The following is a 24063-nucleotide window of genomic DNA, read 5'->3' as shown; positions in this document are numbered from 1 at the left end:
TGAAAAAAATATCAAAATGAAAATTTTTCGCTTGTATAAAGACAAAAATTTACATTTAAAATTTTTTTCCTTGCTTGCGTAAATTATTAGGAATAAATATATACGATTAGACTCAAATTTAGAACGATTTGATTTACTTTTAAAATTGGTAGGTTCCAGAAAATTAAATTTTAGCAATTTAAGTTCCTGTTTTAATTAAATTACAATAGATTATAGATTAGTGCATATTATAGAGCACATATAAAGGTTTTTCTATTACACAGTTTCATTTCATAATATAAGTCGAGTTGTAATTAAATTAGAATTATTGTGACTTAAACTTACTTACAGGTATATACCTGAAACCTGTACAAATTAAACATAAAACACAAATTCATATAATATTATTTTTTAACAAAAATTTTCTACAAATGCATGAAAATTGGAAAACAAAAAAAAAAAAATTTGAATTTTTCTTACTCCTCTCATACATTTTTTTTTTTTTTTTGATACACACATATTAACATACCTTCAAATTCCTATATAAATATTTCTCTAGGCTAAAATAAAATCATAAAGTACTATATAATGTTCGCAGCTTGCCAGATTAAGAATTAATGTAGTATATTCGTGTATATGCCAATATAATTTTCATGTTGCATTTTTTTACTCTTGCATATACACAAATTCATATATATCTACTTAGCTTAGGTTAGCATGATGAATTCATGTACGTATAAATTTTAAATTTTATTAAAATTCTCTCATCTCTTTCATTTTCTTCGAAAAACTAAAACAAACATAGAAGAACATAACAAAATATATAAAGTACATACATACATATATGTATGTATATACTTACACACAGTTAATGAGAATATTTATATCAAATTGTACATATTTCGATTTAAACTCCTAGTCCTAATATTGTCCCTTTTAATTTTAGAAATACTTAAAAAAATTTAAAAACTATTTTTTTTTACGTTTATACCATTAACGTATATGGTTGCCAATATTATGTACATATGAAATACTAAAGTATATATATATGTGTGTATGTACATAAAATTTAACTTTATTTATACTTATATGTACAAAGTGTGTATTTTAAAAATAATGAAATAAAAGAAAAGGCAGCAAAGAAAAAAAAAATGAGCAAAAAAAATAAGCAAAAAAATTGCATTGCGAACGATTTTTTTAATCAAAAAATTCGATAAAAAGTATTGCTCACTAACTCGTTCATTACGTTACTGTCACGCCTTCTTTATACCAAAAAGTAAAAAAAAAAAATACCGAAGAAAAAACTAAGAATTAAAAAAAACGTTAAGTAAAACAGAAAAAACAATTTTTTTGTTCCTTAAAAAAAAATTTTTTTTCACATTTTTAAATACTCTACTTCTTCTATATCATATTTTAGTGTATAGAGTACGAGAGCATATCGCGTATATGCATGTACACTAACAGTTTTCATCAATAAATGAATTTTTTTTTCTAAAATTAAAAGGAATCAAAACACAAAAATAAAAGAGCAACTACGATGCAACAGTGCCGAAGAGGAGTACAAAAATTTATACTTAAAAGAAAAATGTTATTTTCATTGCTTTCTTGATAGTTTTCTTATATAAGAAACTTTATAGATATTTTGTTAGTTACGTATACAACTGATATATGAAACAACTTGAAACCCAGGTGTGAAATTGTGAAAACACACGATTTTTTTTTAAGTATAAAAATGAAAAATTGACAAGTGTACTACGTTATTTTCTCGAGTTTGACAATTATTTTGAAAACGCTTTTAACCTTAAATAATAAATAATCAGCCTTATTGTAAATCTCACTCGTATAGCACTGAAATTCGTAGAAATTACGAATTTCATATTGTAAATTCCAAGATAGTAGAATTGTATTCCCAAATTCGTAATCACACTTCTGTGAGATTTATAATTACTCTAAAGTCTACGTACGTAACTTAATTTGAAATTCATAGAATTCTACGAGTTAGATTCACAATTTGGAAAAAGGGGGAATTGGAAATGCTACACGGCAATTCGCATAATATCAATTCAATCTGCGATCTTCAGCTTTTCAGAGAACTTTTTTAAAAAGCGACAATAATAATTTAAATAAATAAAAAAATCTATTTTGGAAGCATTTTGTCTCCCTTTCAGCAAAGGTTCATCTTCTGACTTTGTTTTGTGCTAGTTTTTTTTATTTCGGATCATGTCTTTTAGACGCCCCCCTTATTTCTTTTTCAACTTATCTGCTCCAAGTTTTTTTTAGGTCTGCCTACTCTTCTTTTACCCTGCTTGCGGATTCTGCTCAAAAGTTTTTCGTGGGATAATACTTATTGGCCTTCGAAAAGTGTTATCTATTCACCTCCATTTTTGTCTTTTGATCTATATGGTTTTGCACTGATTCCTGCCCTGTTAATTCCCAGAGATATTTATTACTAATTATATAATCTAAATACATAATACCTGGGAAAATTTGTGAGAAATATTAAGAAACTCAATTTATGGTCATAAATGTATAACACAAAGCTGCAATTACAATATGTTCCTAAAGAAGTTAAGATGATTTTAAATCTGCATAATTTTAAGGCAAAATTTAATTCATATCTAGTATTTTGTGTATCGGGAAAATGAAACAACAACAACACAGTATCTATTCCCAAACATATGCACATACTATACACAATATCTTATAGAATATTGTATAAGTAAATTAAAAATGTACGTAGGTCAGTCTATAATTATCTTAATCATAAAATAAAATAGATATTATTAAAAATAAATGATTTTTAAAACGCTTTCATTACTAAAGTAAATGAAATGGCTAAAAAACAATCTAAATAGCATTCTTAGAAAAAAAAATTTTTTTTTCTGGAGTCACAACCAAATAAAAGATTTTAGAAAAGTGTTTCTAAGATAATAAAGAGTTGAGAAAGATGCAAAAACAAAAAACCTGCATACAATCTTGTTAAATACAAATTTAAGAAGAAAGAAAGGAAGTTGTAATTGTAAGCATAAGGAGGCATTTTGCAATTCACTTTTGTTTTTTTTTTGTATTTTTGTATTTTTACAAAATGATTGTGATAACAGAGGAAAAATATCGCCTATAAGAAATAAAATCGTTAAAGTTTTTAACAAATTTTTTTTAATATTTATATAAAAAACAAAAATTCTATATTTTTTTATTGGTAATGTTTTAATCTTTATTTATAAATCTCTCTTATATATTTTATAAATTTTTTTTTTAGAAAAACAATTTATTACATCCAATAAAATAAATTTTAAGTACTTAAGTTCACCTTGAGGTTTTTTTTCGAACAAAATCAATCGGATTAAAAGTATATGAGCACCAATCCATTTGATTTTTCTTTATTTTAATATTTTCACTATAAATATTCGATACATCAAATTTAATTCGATTTTACATGAGCACAGAAAATAAAAAACATATAAATTTTATATAATTTTAAAAAATTTTTCATGTACAATGTAACTTGATTAACAAATTTATGTATATTAAAATATTATGCACAAAGATAGATGAATTGCAATTCTAAATTTGTAAATTTTCTTATATAAAATTTATAAAATTGGAATTTTTTCGCTGAATATAATCTTACAAGTTAATCCAAGCATATATAGGGAAACAACTTGTACTACCTATTTAAAATAATTGCTGACGTGATCTTAATGACCCGTAAATTAACTGTATAACACTTAAAATAACATTTATAGGTTTTTCATTAAATTTTTTTTTTTTTCAAGATTTTTCTGATATTTTAAAAATAAAAATAATAATTTAATATTTTCACACTTCTTTTTTTTTTTTAACAATATAAAGCATATTGTTTAAAAACTATGGGCTCAATGTAGTTTAGTTTAATTTTTATTTTATTCTTTCAAATTTCAAACATGTTTAAATTGGGTTTTTAATAAAATTATAACGATAGATTGTAGAGGAGATTTTCTTAAGTTTTAATTATAATTTTTTGTAACATTCTATAATACATAAAACAAATTTAGAAAGAAAATTAACTTTGTGCTTCTGAACAAGCATTTCAACAGTCAATATAGGACTGATTTTTTCTGTCATGAAACAACGTCGGCAAACCAGAGCAAAATAAGCGATAAAATTAAACAGTTTAAAACGATTTGTTAATTACCCAAAAGTCAAAATGTTAGAAAGTAAATAACAAATTTTAGAATTTTGAATAGACCCCGCAAAATTTAACGTTATCTTAAACTGATTTTTTGTAATCTTAAAGAGTTTTCTCCCTACACGGCAAATTGAATGAATCAAAAATTTTAACTTTTTATATTAATATCGATAAATATTTCAATTTATTTTAGAACGACTTAATTTTGTTCTGTCTTTGCGGATTGTTATTTTTAAAATTCCTTGTTTTTCAACGCTATAATCGTCTACGAAATTCTATAAAAGTATGACAAGTATGAGTGTTACAGTAACAGTTTCCCTACCCAAAAGCCCAAAAGCCTTACATCTAAAAGAATTTATTAACAGTAAAATTTAACTTTTATCCTAGCAAATATATTTACATAGAATTTAAATTGTAAATAATCATTTTAAGATTTCTCCTAAATTTATGCAAAATTTATTAAATTTTATCAAAAGAATTATGTATGTGTTTGAACTACGCAAAGATCTCCACGTTGTTATTTTACAAAACATGACTTTGATGAACTAATTTAAAGGGAAATTGTTAAACTTAAAACCCATAGATTGCTTTAAAAATTACATAAATGCAAATTTGCATTCGTTTTATTCTGTAGTCTAATTTATCATTTAGAAATCTAGAAAATTTATCAACCGCATTTTGCAAAGTAATATTTCAATTTACCACTAGATATTATTAAATTTCGACAAGATACATCTGATGTCAAAATTTAATAACTCAATAAAAAAAAGGTACAATGTATTGATTTAGTATCGAATTCACCCATTTTTTTCTAGTCATGCTTTGTATTGCAATATTCTAGTCAAATAATTTTACAAAATTTGTTACAATTTTATTTAAATATGTACATATTTTAATCCAAAATTTTTGAAATATATTTATACATTAGATTTTAAAAAATTAAAAAACATTGAGCTCAGACTTTATTAACTATAATATCTTTTAAATTCTTCTCAATTACATTTTTTATATATAATAGTCATATCACACATTAAATTCATTTTATTAGTTACCAAGAACACAGTATTATTTATAGTATAACATTATAAAATTGAACTCATTAAAATCATAATATTACAACATTAATAAAAGCTACTGTATACAGACAAAACTCCCATCGTATATACTCAACTAATTTCTTTAATCTTCTTTATTCTTAATATAAACAACAATTAACATTCATAAAAACAAAAGCGCGATCCTCATTAATGGAAGATATTAAAATCTTCTCGTGAAATAAGGGAATGCAAAAGTAATAAATGCCTTTTAATTAAATATAATTTGTAAACTATTCTCACCACATATCTCCAATATCATTGAGTACCTGTATATACAATTATATTTTTAATGTGAATTTTTTATCAAGGTAAATTCATGTGAATATAAAAAATTTATAAGATTTATTTTAATTAATATCAATTTAACTTTAAAAAATTTTCAGAATTTCAAGAGTTCTTTAGCCGGAGCATATGTACATTTGCATATGTGGACATAAATTTATAAAGAGAATGTATAATAAAATTAATTTTGTACTAATAGTGGAACTAAAATTATATAAATAAAAATTAAAAAATACAAAAGTGCCAATAAATTTTAATTAAAATCAATTCAAAATAAATTATAAACGCACTATACGTCGAATTTTATATAATCGTGATGAAAATTTAATGTTTCTTTTTGCTAATTTTCAATTTGTTTAACCGATTTCTTGAAAATATAATGATTAAATTACGAGTATAGTTCCAATTTAATAATTTAAATAAAATGATCTTAAAATAAATTTTTTTTGGCTTGCAACCCAATTGAAATACTTTTTTTTTTATCCCATTTCGCTCCAGGAAGGAGCATAAGGCTGGTATATGATATCGTAGAGTATAGATAAACATAAGCTTATCTTGCGTCATTGAATTTTAATAATTAAATGACGAGATTACCGTAGTTTTCTCTTCATATTAAATATTTAAGGCTTATTACTCTTATAATTTTTTCTCATATTAATATTTAAGGCTTATTTTGCTGGTATTGATTTTATATGTAATGTACATAAAGTTATATAATAGTTTGTATAGAAACTATTGAATATAGTTTTTAAAGTGACCTGACCACGCTTCGAACTATGAGACCCTTCAGTTAAAGGACCAGTTCTATAACCACTGCCCCATTGGTCACCAAAGAAAAATACACACAGTATATTGCGTAATAGATGCACATCACTATATTTGTATAAAAATTTTCCTTTACGTTTACAAATGTTTATTAGATAAGGTAATTGTTGCGTAACTCATTTATATCATAGTGCTGTATTTAATTCCAAACGCATAAAGTCTCTATTTTCCGCATGAATACTCAAAAAAATCAATTAACTTTCAATTTATGAATAATTTTTTTTTTTTTTCTAATTTACTGTAAATTTCGAGATGAATACGAGGAATATTTTTTTTTAGTTTAATATTAACCTTCCGGGTCTAGATTTGAAGTTATTTGCCTTCACTATTACATAACTCTTTCGTTTTACACTTTTGTTTCAAATATATTTAATACTTTTGGAACTCTCAAATATATTTTTAATCTGTATAAATTGTTGATCCGGCTCTGTCTATGCTTTAATATATTTCATAGGCTTATATATTAATAATGTACAATATAAACGTATGAATTCACTCATTTTAATGGAATTTTTTTTTTGTCAACCTTTCTCCCACAATTATTTATAATGATCTTCTATTATAATTAATCCTCTCTTGTCAAAAAAATATTAAATTTTCATTAAATATCAAATGTAATTTTGAATTAATTTTTATACATTTAAGATTCAAAATCAATTTAAAACTAAATTCGAAATTGTTAGTTCAATTATAATCCGACATAAAATCTTATTTTATTTAATTTTTCGAAAACTTGTCAAACAACCTTAGTAACCCTAAGAACTTAAAATAATAATAAACCATTATGTACATTAAACTCAAAATTTTCTCTTCCTTATTCAACAATATTTTAATAAACTTCCATAAGTTTCCTAAATATAATGAAAAATATTTTAGTATAACCTTATTTTATAACACACTAAAATATTTACATACATAGTCATAAACATGTTAATATATATAGCACATTTAATATTATGTATGTATATATGTAGATACATAATTAAAATTTTGATAATTCTAACGATATAATAAAGTTGTAGTTTTGTAATCATATAAAAATCGATCGAACGCTTTAAAAAAAAAAAACAAAAAAAAAAATTTTCAAATCACCGCAAATAGAAAGGTAGGCAGGCTGCGATATACCTTTTTTTCTTTCTTATCTATCTCATAAAAAAGAAACTTTTTTTTAAAGTGCACATGTCTATACAAAATTTATGTATAAATGTACGAACTTCAATATTCAACCAGAAAAACAGCATATTTTAAGGATATATCGGCCGAAAAGCAAACTGTTTTTTTCTTTTTTATTTTGTTTTTTAATATATGCGAAGATCTTTACTCTTTAGAACTATATACGCATGTAAAAATATTATTTTTGAGTTCATTGTTCTGTTTTTGTACTCCTACTGTCTGTAAAGTAACCCCAAGCGTATATATACATTTTATTCTCCATATATTTTATATATATACATTACATAAGTATGTACTGTGTATATGTATACCTAATAATAATGATAATAATAATAATATTACCTAACCAACCTACCAACCTTCCATAAAATAATAATAATAATAATAATCATCATAAATAATAATAATATTAAATGAAAATCGATGCAATACAAAATTAAATAATAAAAATAACAAAAAAAGAAAATAAAAATCATACAAACAACAAGTAATCCGCTCAATAAAAATAAAAACAACAACAACAACAAAAAATTAAAAGAAAAATAAATTCGCGCGCGGAATTCGCACATAAAAAAACAAAACAAAAAAATCTCATCTATTCGATCGAATTCTCTTCAATTAATTATATATTAATCTTTATCTGTAGTTTATATGTACACACATCCATATACACATATTTTCATCACTGTCGTAGGTATACCATGAAAAAGGGTACAATGAACGACAAAATAATAAAAAAAAAAAAGAAAAGACAAAAAACAAAAAATATTTTTTTTTTCTCTTCGAATTCAAAAGAACACGAGAAGAATACAAAAGATAACAAAAAAACAAAAAAAAAACAAATGAAAAATTGGATAAAACAAAAGGATTCTCGACTCGTTTTCAAACATATACATAAATATGTACACACATTCATATACCCTATTTATTAAGACCACACCTATTTCATCCCATAGTTATTGGTTTTGAAATGATTGATCTGCGACGTCTTGTCTTGATTTTCCCACATTATTAAAGAAGTTGGTTTTAATTATGTAAATTTTTTCTTTCCTTCTTCTTGTTTCATTTTTTGCCTTCTCTCTCTTTATACCTTTTCAAATTTTTTTTTTACTCTGTTTTTACTTGCTTATCCTAATATGCTCTTCTCTTTGATTCCTTTACCTTTTATACCCCAACGTTGATGAATACTTGAATTAAAATTTTAATTCACATATGGTTCCTTTAATAAAGAACGTAAACAGTTTGATTTTTAAAAAAATTTACTATATAGACTAATAAAAAATTAAAATCAAAAACTTACATGATGTAATCGAAAGATGCACAAAGGATATGTATACATTTCCAGTACATTTCCATACTGCAGTTAAGATGTAACAATAAAATGTACTATAGTATATATGCAGATTTTCTCTTTTTTTTGTTTTTTTTTTTTTCGAGAAAATCCGAAAAATATTATTGATGAACTGTGATATTGATGAAACATATGTAACCGAAATTAATTTGAGATACAAGTATATTGTTTAGCAACATATTATATGCATTGTAGAGCTATTTATATAGGTATATACCTGAATGTATATATAAAAGATAAGAAAAAGATTCATTAATACGATTAAACGGCGATATCTTGTTAATTTCGTTTCAGTGCGCATATCTAAAATTTATATCAAAAACAAAAACAAAAAAGAAAAATGAAAAACAATAACTATATAATGATGATGTTGATGATTATGTTAAAATTATATTGGGGTTAATAATGATGTTGATTGTAATGACGATGTTGTTGTTAACTAATATAAAAAATAATAACAAAAGAGAAAAATCAAAACGTAAGTTAACAAAATTTTTTTTTTCGCGAATAAAGTTTATCACGTCACGTAAAATAATTTTGTGATTTTTCGATTTTTCTTAAATATTTTCTTAAATATTCGCTGGTTTTCGATGGTATTCGCCCCAAACGGTTATACTTGAATTTTCTTGTTTTTATTTTGTTAATTTTTCTACATGATTATTTTTTAATTGCATATGTGTAAATTAATTTTACATAAAAAAAAAAAATTTTTTTCTTATAAGAATGCATACTTAAACTAAATGTATTAAAAGAATGATTTCAAAAAAAAATTTTAGCTTGAATTAACCAAAAAATATTCAAAATTAAAAGTGATTTACCTTTTAATACAAATATTATGTGTACATAATAAGAACATATAAAAATTCCCAATAATATACCAAAAAAAAAATTTATATATTAAAGAGGAGTAACTATTTAAATGGCTTTTGCTTAAAAAAAGAAATTTCCTCAAGTAATAAAATAAATGTTCTTTTAACAAGATCTGCATATTTTTAATTTCAAAAAGGAAGTTTTGTATAATAAACTGCAATATGTACACGCATAATGGGATGAATTCTTACTTTAATATAAAATGTCCAATACCATATGTTCCTATACACTAAATATGTACAGACCGTACATTAACGAAAGGCTTATACAATTGATCAATATTAAAAATACCAGCAAAAAGTTTTTTGTAGAAAAAAAATTATGAACTGAACAATAATTGCAAGGGCTTCAAATTTAATTTAATTTATTTAAGCATTATTTGATTTTCCGAACAAACATACATATACACAAAATCGAATAATTGTAAAATTAATTTCATCTATTAATAGTTCCTTTACAGTTACTTGTATTGCTGATATAGACAAGAATAGTATTATTATATATTAGAAAAATATCATTGGCATATACGTACAATACGATAATTAATGAAATATAAATAGTGTTAATGCTAGTTAATTGTATTTTACAGCAGTGCATATTCAATTGCTGAATTAATTTTAATTCTGCTAAATTTAATTGCTGATTAGTTTACATAATTTTCAAAAATAACTGAATTGTTCACGTGAGGTAATTTAATATAATACTATAATGCCCCAGTAACTACAGTCTAAAGTCATAAATCATATAATATAATGATATAGCTACTGTGAGAGTAAATCTAGACCGGTTTATAGTACTAAACTAATTGTACATGTAAGTGATTCTGTAATATTTTTATTTTAAAATTTCAAAAATATTAATTTCGAAAATATTAAATTTTTTAATGACTTGCAAAAAGTTGTTAAAGCCCTTCAACTAATTTTGCTGTTAAATTAATTTAAATGCACTTTGTTGCTAAGAAATATCGCCGTAAATTGCATTATTTCTTATTTTAGTTATATTATATGGTATGATTCTCATTTCCATAAATCTTTCAATTTTATGAAGTACCTATCTATCATATTTTACTGAAATGAATAATATATTCTAATATTTTTGTCTAGCTCTCAAAAATTTTGCAGTATGTGCTGTGAATTCATAAAATTTTTATTGCAAGAATGTTTTTGGTAAGAATTTTCCTACTTGCCATAAACAATAATATTCAATTTTTGTTTGCATACGTTTTTTTGTAATTATTAAAAGTTTATTGACACCTCTTTTGTTTTGAATCTATGCCATATAAGTTATAGTTCAAACAAAGGTTATATGTATACATACATATATTTCGTATAACATTAAATCATTTTAAGAATAAATTTATTTACCTAACAAACTATTAAATATTGATAAGATTGAATCGAAAATATTTCATATTCGATTAAAAAATAAATTGGTAATAAAATATTTTTTTCTTTAATTTCCTCTTTAAATTCATTTCAAATAAAAAGTTATAACGACTTATATTGTCGCCAATATTATTAGATAATAATAAATTTGTAAAAATTAAATATTACAGACAAAAGAAATATTTTTATATATTGCCTACGTATATTAAAAAAATTATACTGAAACAAAAACAAATAATTTAAAATTCAAATAGGTATACATGTTTGTATATGTAAATATATTTGAAATTTTAAATTACATTCTATATATTATATTAAAATTTATTCAGTTATTCCTACGTTATGACCAAAAAAATAAAATTCGATCACTGTACTTTAAGTATAAATCATTAACAATAAAAATACAAATATAAAAACGACGAAACCAACTAACAAAATCAACCACATATCGAAAATAATTGTCACTCTAAAAGTGACAGTACATAATTTTTATTTAAATGAAAATAATTTACATACAAGCATATACATATATGTATATAGTAACACTTAAGTACAAGTAACACTTTTTTTTGTAACTAATTTATTACCTAACACTACCGTTTAAAAGGCGCTTTAAAAATAACAAAAAAAAACATCTAAAAAGGCGCTTAAAATTGAAATACTCAGCATATTTTTTATATTAAATGTGTATATATATATTCTTGTCTATATATTGAACCTACATGTATACGTGTATGTATTCAAAAATTTTATAAAAATTGTAACCGGCAAATTAAGTATATTATAGTGTCTACAAATGGTGTCTACATTGAAATACCAAATAAGGGATAAAAATTTTGAATTATTACATCAACCACCTATAGAGCGGCGACCGGCATTTTTGAAAAACAAAAAAATAAAAGTAACGAGAATAAAAACAAAAAATATCTACATAACATATTTGTATGTATGTATGTATGTATAATGCCGACCGAAAACTTATATTCAATTCTAGCATTTTCTTTATTTTCAAATAAAACATCTGTCACACCCCTTTTTTTTTTTTTTATTAATACTCTCTAAAATATTCAAATAAATGTTTGTTGTTGTTGTTATTTTTACATTTATTTTGGAAAATCAAATCGCAATTCATATGTCATTCAAAGGAAATAAAGTAGTATAGAAATTTTTTTTTAATAAATTTTAGCTTGGCATTATAGTTTATCTATATATAAGTATTCATTTGTTATTATCCTTATTTGAATAATTTGAATAAATCCTACATAAAATGAATTCTTATTTTGTTTAGATTGTCTATACGTCTATAAAGTGTTCATTGTTCATGCAGGTTATGAAATTGTTTTTGGCCATATTATTGATGAGTATAGCAAATCTATGCTTAATTGTTCTTTAGAAATTTAATTTTAAAAAAATGTTGCCTTGTGCTGATTATAAAAGTTTTCCCCGTTAAATTGAGTCAAAATTATTAGTATGAATCTATTAATTTTGTAATTTAACAATTTTGGAGCGATTCAGTACAATTGGTGTGAAATTTTTTTTTTAATATTTTTCTTAGAAATTCGAATAGAGAAAAAATTTCTGCTCTATTAATCTATATGTTAAGATTCTTACAAGCTATTATAAATTCATTCGAATATGTATTAAATAGGGGTTTCCCAAAAAAATGTTTATACAATTATGTAAACATATAGTTTTCGTTTAACAAAAACGAGTTAAATTTTGAATATTGAAAATTCTCAAGTATGCTTACTTTAAAATAAAATCTTCGCTCGAAATACTTTTAATGGAAGAACTCAGTTCGTGAATATTACAAAATTTTAGGAACAATAAGAAAAAATTTAGATGTATTTATTTAAAATGTTGAACCTATTTTACAAAAATTCACATTGTATCAGATAAATTGGTTTGTGTACCCGCTTTAAAATGATCTGCCTTGCCTATAATTTTTACAACCCGTTTAATTCATCATTTATGTTTTACTTTGTTAAAACAAATATCTAAACTCCAAATAAATTGCATTTAAAAAATTTCTGATTTGACACTTCAGTGAATCCTTAGCAAAGTATTAAAATTTAGAGTATAGCGTCTAAAGTATAGAGATTCATTTAATTTCTCTTATAGATAAGAGGCACCTAAAATTTTCATCCCGCCCATAAATATGCAATAGCAATCATGGCGAGCCATGAATCGAAAACCGATTTTTTTTGTTAATTATGGATAAAAACCAAAATCAAATCAATTTTCGAAATACAAAGCATATACTCGTACAAGCCTTAATTTTTTTTTAATCAAAAGAAATGACATAAAAATCTTAAATTCTCTTCTGAGTGTTTATTCAAGTTAAACGCTGTAACTATATAGGTAAATAAAAAAATAATAAAGCAATAACAATTTATACTTCTCATTATTAAATTTATACAAATTATGCACATATAATAAACATAGCCTTATAACATTTGACTTCATTTTAATATGCTTACAAAATATAACAAATTATTATCTAAAGTGTAAAAAATAGTGCGTCTAAGCCTAAGATTATTTCTTTATTTTTTTGCGGCAGACATTAAAATATGACATAATATAATATTAACATTAAAAAATTTATATTGATGGGCCTAAAATATGTATTGTATACGGTATAACGAGTATTTTAATATTAACGCAAACTTAATACAATGAAATTGAAAATAAAAATTCTCCCTACACTTACATCTAATATAAATAAGCGAATGAATAAGTGTGTATTTTTATGTAAAATACAAAAAAAAATTTGAATGTTAAATATTTGCTTTTATGGTATACGCACATACAATACAAAATACAATGAATAGGAAAAAAAATCTTAGATGTGCGCCTATTCACATTATTTTTATTTAATAACGCCATAAATGTTTAGTTACAGTTTGTAGATTTATATATATAAAATATATACAATGTATATGTGTTTTATACAGGAGGAATATCTCTAAAATTAAAATAAAATCTTCATAAATTATTATCTATGAATAAAAGTACACACGAAATTTGTTATTTAAAGTGTACAGATTTAAGAATGTTTTTCTATATAGAAGAAAATGTTTTACAAATTATTTAATTACATATTAAAACTTTCTTTATATATATATGTAAATTAGTATATAAAACATCTATATAAACAAATATAAAATGCAAAATTGAAATTCTTAATTATTCTTTTTTCTAACCTCTTAATATTCTTAACACTATTTCTAGCAGTTATTATAGAATCTTCATATTTATATAGATATTCTACTCTCATATTTGCTCTCTTATATAGATATTCTACTCTCATTTGAATAAAAATGATTTGTCAATATTTCTATACTTAAAAAAAGTCTTATTCCATTAGTATTAGCGAGCATACACTAAGTTGAAGAGCAAAATTCAGAAAAACCCAATGCAATACTGTACACGACAAATCCGAATTTCATTCCTAAAAGATTTTTGTTAGAAGGCTCACACAACATTAAAAATAATTTCTATTGTATGATACAATGATCTTTGTATTAAAGTGCGCCTTATCTAGATTCAACTGTACTTTATTCAATTTTTTGTGTACAAAATTATTGTAAAAAATCATATTCTTCAAATTATATCTTCAAATTTCTATATTCTAAAATTTTAGTAATTTTAGTAGCTATAATGGTTGTGTATGGTTTTGATCATCGTTTAGTGCGCAAACAATTTCTGCATATTTTTCGCGTTTTAAAAATTTTAATGCAACACCAAAAATGTATGTTCTCACAACTCAATTTACATTTAATGACTTCGTAAACAAATTTTTGTCTTATATAGAAAATCCTTTAAGAAATAATAATCTGAATTATGAAAAATATTTTCGCATAATATGTTATACGAAATTGAAATAATGGGAAATAAGGATATGTAAATAAACCAAATTGGTAATATTAGTTTTCGGATAAAATTTTGTGTACTCGTAGTTTCCAAATTTATAATATCATAATAATTTACAAAATTATTGTATGCATGTCGAGAATTGTGTACAATTACTAGTAACATACACATTATACGTGTACTGTATATAGCATACAAAATTATGTACTGTACATTAATTAAATGAAAAATTTTTAATTTTCAACACAAACTTTGATTAAACTCATATATAATTTAACATTTATAGATTTTTTTTTTTTAATTTGTTTAGAATACGCTTTGCCACACGACAAACATACCTTATTTAATATCATAAACAATATGAGTAACCGAAAATATGAACTTGATTTTTAAAGCCAATCGTTTTGCAATAATTCTTATTCCAAAATCGTTCCAAATTTCCTACACAATTCGCCTTTCAATGAGCGTTTAAATCGAACAAATTAAATTTCTTTATGTAATTTACAAATATATACTGTTATCATAATATGTGAATGTACTATATAATTTAAATTCATATGTATATATGTACATACTTACTAAATTAAATAAATCTAGTTAAATATACAAACATATATTTACAAACACATATACTTTGGTATAAATATTTTAAGATTATCTGTTATGGATTGTAATAATTGTTATAATTTTTAGATCGATTATGATATCAAAATAAAAATTATACACTTGGGTTTCCTTTTTAGCTCAATATTTTTACAAAAATAATATGCCCATTATATATATGTATATATATTAAATGCATATAATATAATATAATTATATTTGTATTTAATTTTAGAACTTTATTTATAAATTCATACACCCCATATGCATACGTATGTATGTATAACATGTGTTTAGGTATATGAATATATTATGTAATATATCATGTAAATATGTATGTAATATTAAAATAAATATGTATGTTTATATAGAATTTCTTTATTTATTATTTAATTTTACATATTTATACGCTCTCTTTGTTATACGTCTATATAAACATATTATATTTACTTTATATAAGTATAACTGTTTATTTATTTTATTTATTTGTTCTCCCAACCCAAGAATAGCAAAATAAAAATAAAAAATTAATTTCGTTTTTTTCTGTGTATATTTTCATTGTTTTTCTTAAACATTTTTTAAGGGTAAATAACGACCAATCACGTGACTTTGAAAAATGTACCTTAGCAACCTCACTATATTTATATACAAACTAAAATTAAATATATATTTACGACTGTATGTAAATATATATATTATCAACCCATATATAATTTCACTCAAAAATATCTCATATACATACAATATAGCCATACATACAAACATACTACAAAAAAAATATTTTTTTTTTTTTTGTAAAGAAAAAAGAGAAAATGAAATATCAAAATAAAAGTTGGGTAAAAAAACAAAAACAAAATAAAGGCAGAAGAATAAAATCAAAAACATTGAGAAGAAAAATATAATGTTATTTTTCTACCTACATACATACATTCATACACACATTAAATTTTGTATAACAAAAAAAATCCTTAAACAACGGCAACATCGATAATAATATACCACGCCCTGATTTCTGTACAGAAGCACCACTGTCATGTCAGTATACACACAATATACAGTACAACACACAATATTATAATTGAGTTCTATAAGTATGTATGTATGTATATAGTTTATAAAGTACAATAACAAGAGAAATTGCTGTACACCAGATCTAAAAATTTTATTCTGATTTTTTCAGATTTTTTTCTGATTATTGTGTACAATGTACAGGATTCCCTGTTTTATTTTTATACTTGTATTTTTTTTTTTTTTTCATTTTTATCCGACAATTTATACTTATGTGCAAAGGTATGTAATAATATATGTACATAATATATATACATTTTAATATTTTTTTGCTCTCCTGCTTATCTTACAAAAATCTAAGCTATAGTACGATAATAAAAGTATAGGAAAAAAAAAATCTAAAAAGGGGAAAGAAAAAAAAAACATTAAAATAGAGTAAAAAGATCCTTTGAATCTGACAAAAAAAAAAAAATATATTGTATAATATAGAAAAATAAAAATAAAAAAAAATAAAATCATCCTAGGTATATTATGGGTTACAGATAATACGCTTACGATGATGATGACGACGACAACGAAGACGACGGTAATAATATAGCAACAACAATAAAAAGCAATCCTAGCAACAAAATCAACTATATTATACAAACACATATTATATACCATATAATTTGAAATATGGGTATATACATATAAATACATAGTGGAAAAATGCATTTAAAATTTATAGCTTTTAAGATAAAAAGTAAACATCTTCTTAAATGAGATGACTCTCATTTTTATTAAACCATCATATCTTGATTTCAAAGGACATTGCGCCGTATTATATTATAACAAAATATATATATATATATATATATATATACATATATTTATCACTTTTTCTCATTTTATTTCTTTCCTATCTTTCTTTATTATTTTAGGACTTATACATGTACAGAATATAAATGTGAAAGTATACATACATACATACATTATTATGTATATATTATATATATATATATGAATATTTAATATATTTTGTATGTTTTGTTTACTATGAATAATATAGTATAATAAAAATGAAAACCAAAAAAATATTTGAAATAAATGGAAAAAAATATTTTTCTAACATCAAAGTGAAAAGAAATTAGAAGAGCTTTCGACTTTTCCTATATATTATCCTCGCTTATGTTCCTTTTTCTTTTTTTTTTTTATTGTTCTGCTTCTTGTCTTTTATTATGTTATTTTTTATTTTATTTATAAAAAGTCTGTACAAATATATTAAAATATTAATCTCAACATTATAAAGTGTACATATGTAAATAAAATGTATGTATATATGCGATTACATACACATGTATGTATGTATACTTTTAAACACAATTATAAGTTTTAATCAGAGTCGGATTAATTTTTTTGTTTCGATTTATACAAGTATGATTTGGAAATTAAATTAGGTTTTGTTTTGAATTTAATATGAACATTTGTAATGAGCTAAGCGTAGTAGAACCTACTACATTCCATACTTTTATTTCAATCATTACGTATAAAATTTAAAAATAAATTCTTATAATTAAAATTATTTTGAATAATTTATTTTGAAATTTAAAATAAAAACAATTTCAACTAAAATTTAATATTTTAAAATTAATTTTCAATTGTCTTATTTATTATTTTTTAGAATTATTAAACAGTTAAGCCCAAAATTATTGTGTATTATTGTGTACACTTAGCATGACAATTCGTTTTACAACACTATTGCATGCCTTAATGTTCCGAATCAATTGCTTCGTCTTCTTCTTAACATATAAAGTATAAAGAAAATTAAAATTTTCGGAACTGCATAACATTGACTCTCAAAAATCTTATTTTATGCGACTGAATGCGTTATTAATAGCAAAATGATAATATTCAATTCGAAATGGTGTATAATAATTCGTTGGGTAATGAATAGAATTCATTGCAAAAAATTTAAATCAGAAAAATTATTAAAAATTTCTGAATGGTATTCAAAGAATATTTTCCAATTTCAAAACAAACGTGTCAGACTGCTATATTCTATACGGTCTAGAAGAAATACGATATCAAAAATTTGCAAAAAACGGAGTATGTTAAATTTTAACAGACATTTTTTTAAAGTTCAATTATGGTAAGTAGGCACTACTTTTCTGCATTGGCGAAATTTAACTTTTTATTATAACTTTTAGAGGGAGGGATATAGGTAAACATTTTTTTTTTTGCGGAAATAAGTTTCTAGCAGAGATCTAAGTGCGTATAAATTTCTATCTTCAAGGGTGTAGAAGTTTTATAAAACTGACACACGAACGGACGGACAGAGTGAAACGAATAAACACTTTTTTTCAAAAATTTTTTGTGGAAAAGTGCTAAAAAAGAAGCGTCACTATAAATATTTTAAACTTAAATATAAAGGTATTCTATTCTATTAATAAATACTTGAATCTGCACTTAACTTTTTCATTAAAAAAAAATTAAGCCGTTTACAACTTTATACTTAGTATTATTATACAAAAAAAGTAATTTTTTTTTTAATGATTTTTCACATGGCACACACATTAATTTTTTCACACAAATACATGCATATAAATATACGTATACAATCAAATATGTACGTATCAATGAAAGGCAAGCCATAAAATAATAAATATCAATTTTAAATGTTAACATCATTAAAATAATACACGTCATACTTGAATAAAAAATTTATGTAGTTAATACAAGTATCGTCATTTCGTTTATAATTTACACCTTTATTACATACACACGTTCAGTTCTCTTTATACCATAAATAATAGGTAGTCATATACCGCGAATTTATTATATATTATACACATATACATAGTATTAAATTACTACAATCAGAAAAAATTCAATTCTGTTATAAAGCTCTTGTAAATCTTATTCATTTATACATCGATTTTAGTTAAACTTAACTTAACTAAGTTTATTACACATTTAAAATAAATATGTATAACAAAAATAAAAGTGTCATACAAATTGAGAAGAGTTTCTTCAAATTTTAAAATATCTTCATTCATTATATATACATTTAGGAAAAGTAAAGGGAAGACTGTTATACAAAAATAATTTTGTATATTTTTCATAAAATTTTTAAAACTTGAAATTTTCTCTATTATTATCATAATAATATTAGTTCCGGCATTTCTCTAGCAAATTAAATAACAACCAATAAGATTTTGTTATTCACAATTTTATTTTTCACGAAGTTCTTCTTTGCTAAAACAAGTTTCGCCTCAATTTTTTTAATAAATTTTTGTGAAAATTGTGTCTTATTCTTAAAATTGCACGAAATTTGATTAAAAATGCTAAATACATGTTATACTCGTAGTATCTTTGATAATAAAGAAAAATTGGCTTCATTCTTATGGAAAAAAAAAACACTTTACTCCAACATATTTTCATTCAGGAATACAATAAAATTTACTATTGTATACTTGTAAATGAACTCTAATGTACTGAATTACTGAAGCTCAACCATCAAAATTCTATAATATTTATTGAATATCATTAGTTCAGTTCCCTCAAATAACATCAAACATCTAAAATAACTAACTTGAATTAAAAACTTTTAAAATTCCAATACAAATCATACCGAACCCAAAAACAAATTTTTGATAAATCACGCATATAAAATATATTTTCGAAATTATTTAAATCTATTTTTATAGGTGCGAAAATATACGAAAAAAAATTTTAATTCCAATTGTTCATAAACAAACATACTAACATATTTTTTTCCTCATTTTATATATACTGAAAATTTATATTGCATACTTTATATATACTTAATGTAGTACCTGACCTAACCGTCTCTGTACATTAAAATAAGTACAAGCAAATATATATATATATATATAAATATTAATACAATTTTAGATAAAGAATGATAATTATCAACCTTCTTATCTTTTAATACAAATATTTTCATAATTTTAACGTTTATTGACTTCCTTGTCAAAAAAAAAAAAAAAATTACAATTTTTTTTTTTAATTTTCCTGTTTTTTTTTTTATATATTTTCTTCATATTCACCTCACCTCAATATGAGGGCATTCCATATAATATGTCTATAAATTTTATATATGTTTGTATGTATAAGTATTTAAAAATCATGTTCCGGTATATACATATACCCTCATATTAATGTACAATATACATATGTAAATATATACTTTGTATATGAATATCAGAGTTAGAATAGTGAAAAATAATATTGTATGTATAAGAAGAAAAATAACTATAATGTTGAAAAGTTTATGTTTGTTGAAAGCTTTGAGTTTAGTTATAAAAAAAAAAAAATAATAGAATAAATAATAATAATAAACAAAAATGTATAGAAAAGAAGAAGTAGAAGGAAAAGAAAAATAAATGATGTACGAGTCTCATACTTTATACTCATATTAAATATTCTATATGTATAATGTTTTCACTTATATATTTAAGTTTATAGATTTAAAAAGATAATAGAACAACTGTAGATGAGATGAATTATAGTTCATTATATAATATAGAGCTGCTTGTATTTTATATATGAATACATCTAAATACAGATTGGTAGCATCTACTAGTACTCTTAAAAATAATAATTATGTTATATACACACAATAATAATAGTGTTCTATTGAGTAGATTTATGATTATATTATGTATATATGCATACTCGTATTTATTTTAATAAAAAATCCCGACGGCAATTTTCTCTTTCTCATTTTAAAATGAAATTCCCTTTTTTTTTTCTTGATTATATCATAATCATTCATCAGGATTAAACAGTATATATCATGTATATAATATTCTTAAATACATTTTATATATATATATTAGAATATTTAAGAAAATAAATTTTCATAATATTTCTACCCTTCATATATTAAACACTCTCTATATTATATAATCTATTTGTTTCACAAAATAAAATAAAAATATTATGCGCGAAAAACATTCATCTTTGTTGGTACATACAAGAATTTTTTTCAAATAATTTATTTATAAGATGAAAATATAAATATTATTTTATTATTAATTGAGTTGAAGAAAAAAAAAATTGTTGTTTAAAAAAGTTTTTTCTTATTTTCCTCCTCAAGTTTTTAAATTAATATTTTAATAAATAATAACAAAAAAAAAATTGCCATGCACTATAAAAGACGGTGGTTATTTGCTTTTGGTTGATGAAAAAAAAAATCCATTAATTTTTATTTTCATAAAAAAAAACTGGAGATGCACATAATAAAAAAATCTTATTCTCGCCATACTTAAATTAATAAATAAATAAAAAAAATTTTTAATTAAAATAATTTTTAAATTAAAAAAAAAAAAAGAAAAACTATTAAAAAAAATTTGTTTTTCATTAAATAAAATTTTAATTTTTAATATTATATGAGCCATATTGGCAACTATGATGGCACACAACTACATATAATGGCGCACAATTTCAGATCTTATATATGAAGAAATAGATCTTATATATAGCAGAAATTTTAAATTTTTAATATTTCAATTAAAATTTCTTATTTTAAAATGAAAAAGGAAATACTTAATGGGGGCATTGGTACCATCATCGAATAGAATTTTTGTTTTTCTTAACAAAATGCACATATATGCATATGACAATTTATAACAAATAGTCTAGAAAAATTTCTGCGGTGAGATAATGATTTAAAAATTGATTTATGCATAAATTATATTCGACTTAATACACTTCCCTATATTATTCAATATTCTGATAAATCCCCTGTTAATTTGATTGCTCTATTTTATTTTAATTAAAATTTGCACAGTTTTTTATGTGCATTTTTATAAATTACATTAAATTATAAAATGTTTTGTTTTTAAAAGTAAATTATCTAACACTTTTTTAATTTTTCGATGTTATTTTTATATTTTTATATTTATTAAAGAAATACTCTCGAAATAAGAGTGTTATATTACATTTTAAATTAGATTAGGTTAGATCAACGCGGCTACCGTGAGGTACTTATAGACCTGAATTGAATGTTATGATTGAATCCACAAAATTCACCACCCTCACGAGAACCAGCCCGAACTTTTCAGAAACCGGTTAAGGCCCCTGACATTTACATTCGCCAGATTCGTAGTAGTGTAAAAAAAATGAACTAAGGCGTTTCCGCCTTTTTCCTGCCAAAACTGGACATAAGTGAAGGATATCAGCTACCGCCTTCTCCTCCTCCTGGTCTTAACAGCTCCAGCACTGACCAATTTAACGTTTTAAAGAAAATATGCCTATATATATAGATATATATATATATATATATATATATATATATATATTCAAAAAAAAGCATAATAATCATCGTCATACCATTGTCATATCATTTTGAAAATATTTAACAAACTAATTATAAAAATTCAAATATAATTAAAAGAATTTTAAAAACTTTTGATTTGTTGTAATAAAATTTACCTTACAGAAACTAATTCGATACCATTTTGAAGAAGAATTTACGTTCAAATTTTTTGCCTTTCAATTCGTTTCCCTTTGCTAAGAATCATTCATTTGTATTCACAATCTGCAATACAAAATATATGGAACAAGGTTTCATATTATGTTTAAATGTGTTATATTGTTTATGAAATATACGTTAAATTGTTATACTAAATGCTGAATATAAAAGTTTTTTTATGAAATTAATTACAATCAAATTTATAATTTTTGTTAGATGCGATAAAAAGCCGACGGCCTCTGCATTTATCCTAAACATGAAGTAAACTAAAATTATTTCATATTTTTTTAGAAAAGATCATTTCTATTACATATATGTATTACAAAAATATTCGCCAATTGAACGATAATTTCAAATTTTGATTATTAACATGGGTACAAGAAAAAAATGTAATAATACTTTATTTCTTAATAATCACAATGTTTTTAAAATTAGTTAAAGTAAGTTGCAGAATACTTTTGTATACTTCTCTTTTTTCTGATAAAATTTTAAATTTTTTAATCATTTCACTTTCCCATACGCGAACTCCCAAAAACAATTTCAATTGAATAAATCAATTTTTTAGATTATTTGGAGGTGGGAAGAAAATTCAAAATAAATATTCAACATAAATTTTCAGCTGTATATTATTGAAATTAATGAAAAATTTGAAAACTATTCCCTAATTAATAAATTTTAATTTTCTCTATTCCGTATATATAGTTCAACATTGAGTACATTTGGAGGCTTTTAATTTTTATATATAAAAATAAAATTATCCCTACATTTATAATTATTGTGAACTTTTTTTTTTCTTTTCAAAATTCTGACCTTGCAGTCACTTCAGAGCGCTGCGAAACGTGCGGGGACATCGTGTGCAAACTGTAAGACTACCACAACAACACTCTGGCGAAGGAATGCTAGCGGTGAACCAGTGTGTAATGCTTGTGGCCTTTATTATAAGTTACATAATGTAAGTATATTTTAAA

At 23.0% G+C, this 24063-nt stretch overlaps 1 protein-coding gene across 1 annotated transcript in view; it reads left to right on the top strand.

The window, feature by feature from the left end:
- LOC129609542 (GATA-binding factor C) overlaps window positions 1–24063 on the top strand; it is a 212315-nt gene that overhangs the window by 153825 nt on the left and 34427 nt on the right. Inside the window, exon 5 of the mRNA XM_055521515.1 lies at window positions 23913–24047. Coding sequence (XP_055377490.1) covers window positions 23913–24047 — 135 coding nt within the window. The remainder of the gene's footprint in view (window positions 1–23912; window positions 24048–24063) is intronic.

Source organism: Condylostylus longicornis, unplaced genomic scaffold, assembly GCF_029603195.1.
Source record: "Condylostylus longicornis isolate FDR11 unplaced genomic scaffold, ASM2960319v2 ptg000040l, whole genome shotgun sequence".
Classification (NCBI taxonomy): Eukaryota; Metazoa; Arthropoda; class Insecta; order Diptera; family Dolichopodidae; genus Condylostylus; species Condylostylus longicornis.
Note: the sequence above shows the minus strand (reverse complement) of the source record. Positions and strands in the feature narration are given on the sequence as shown.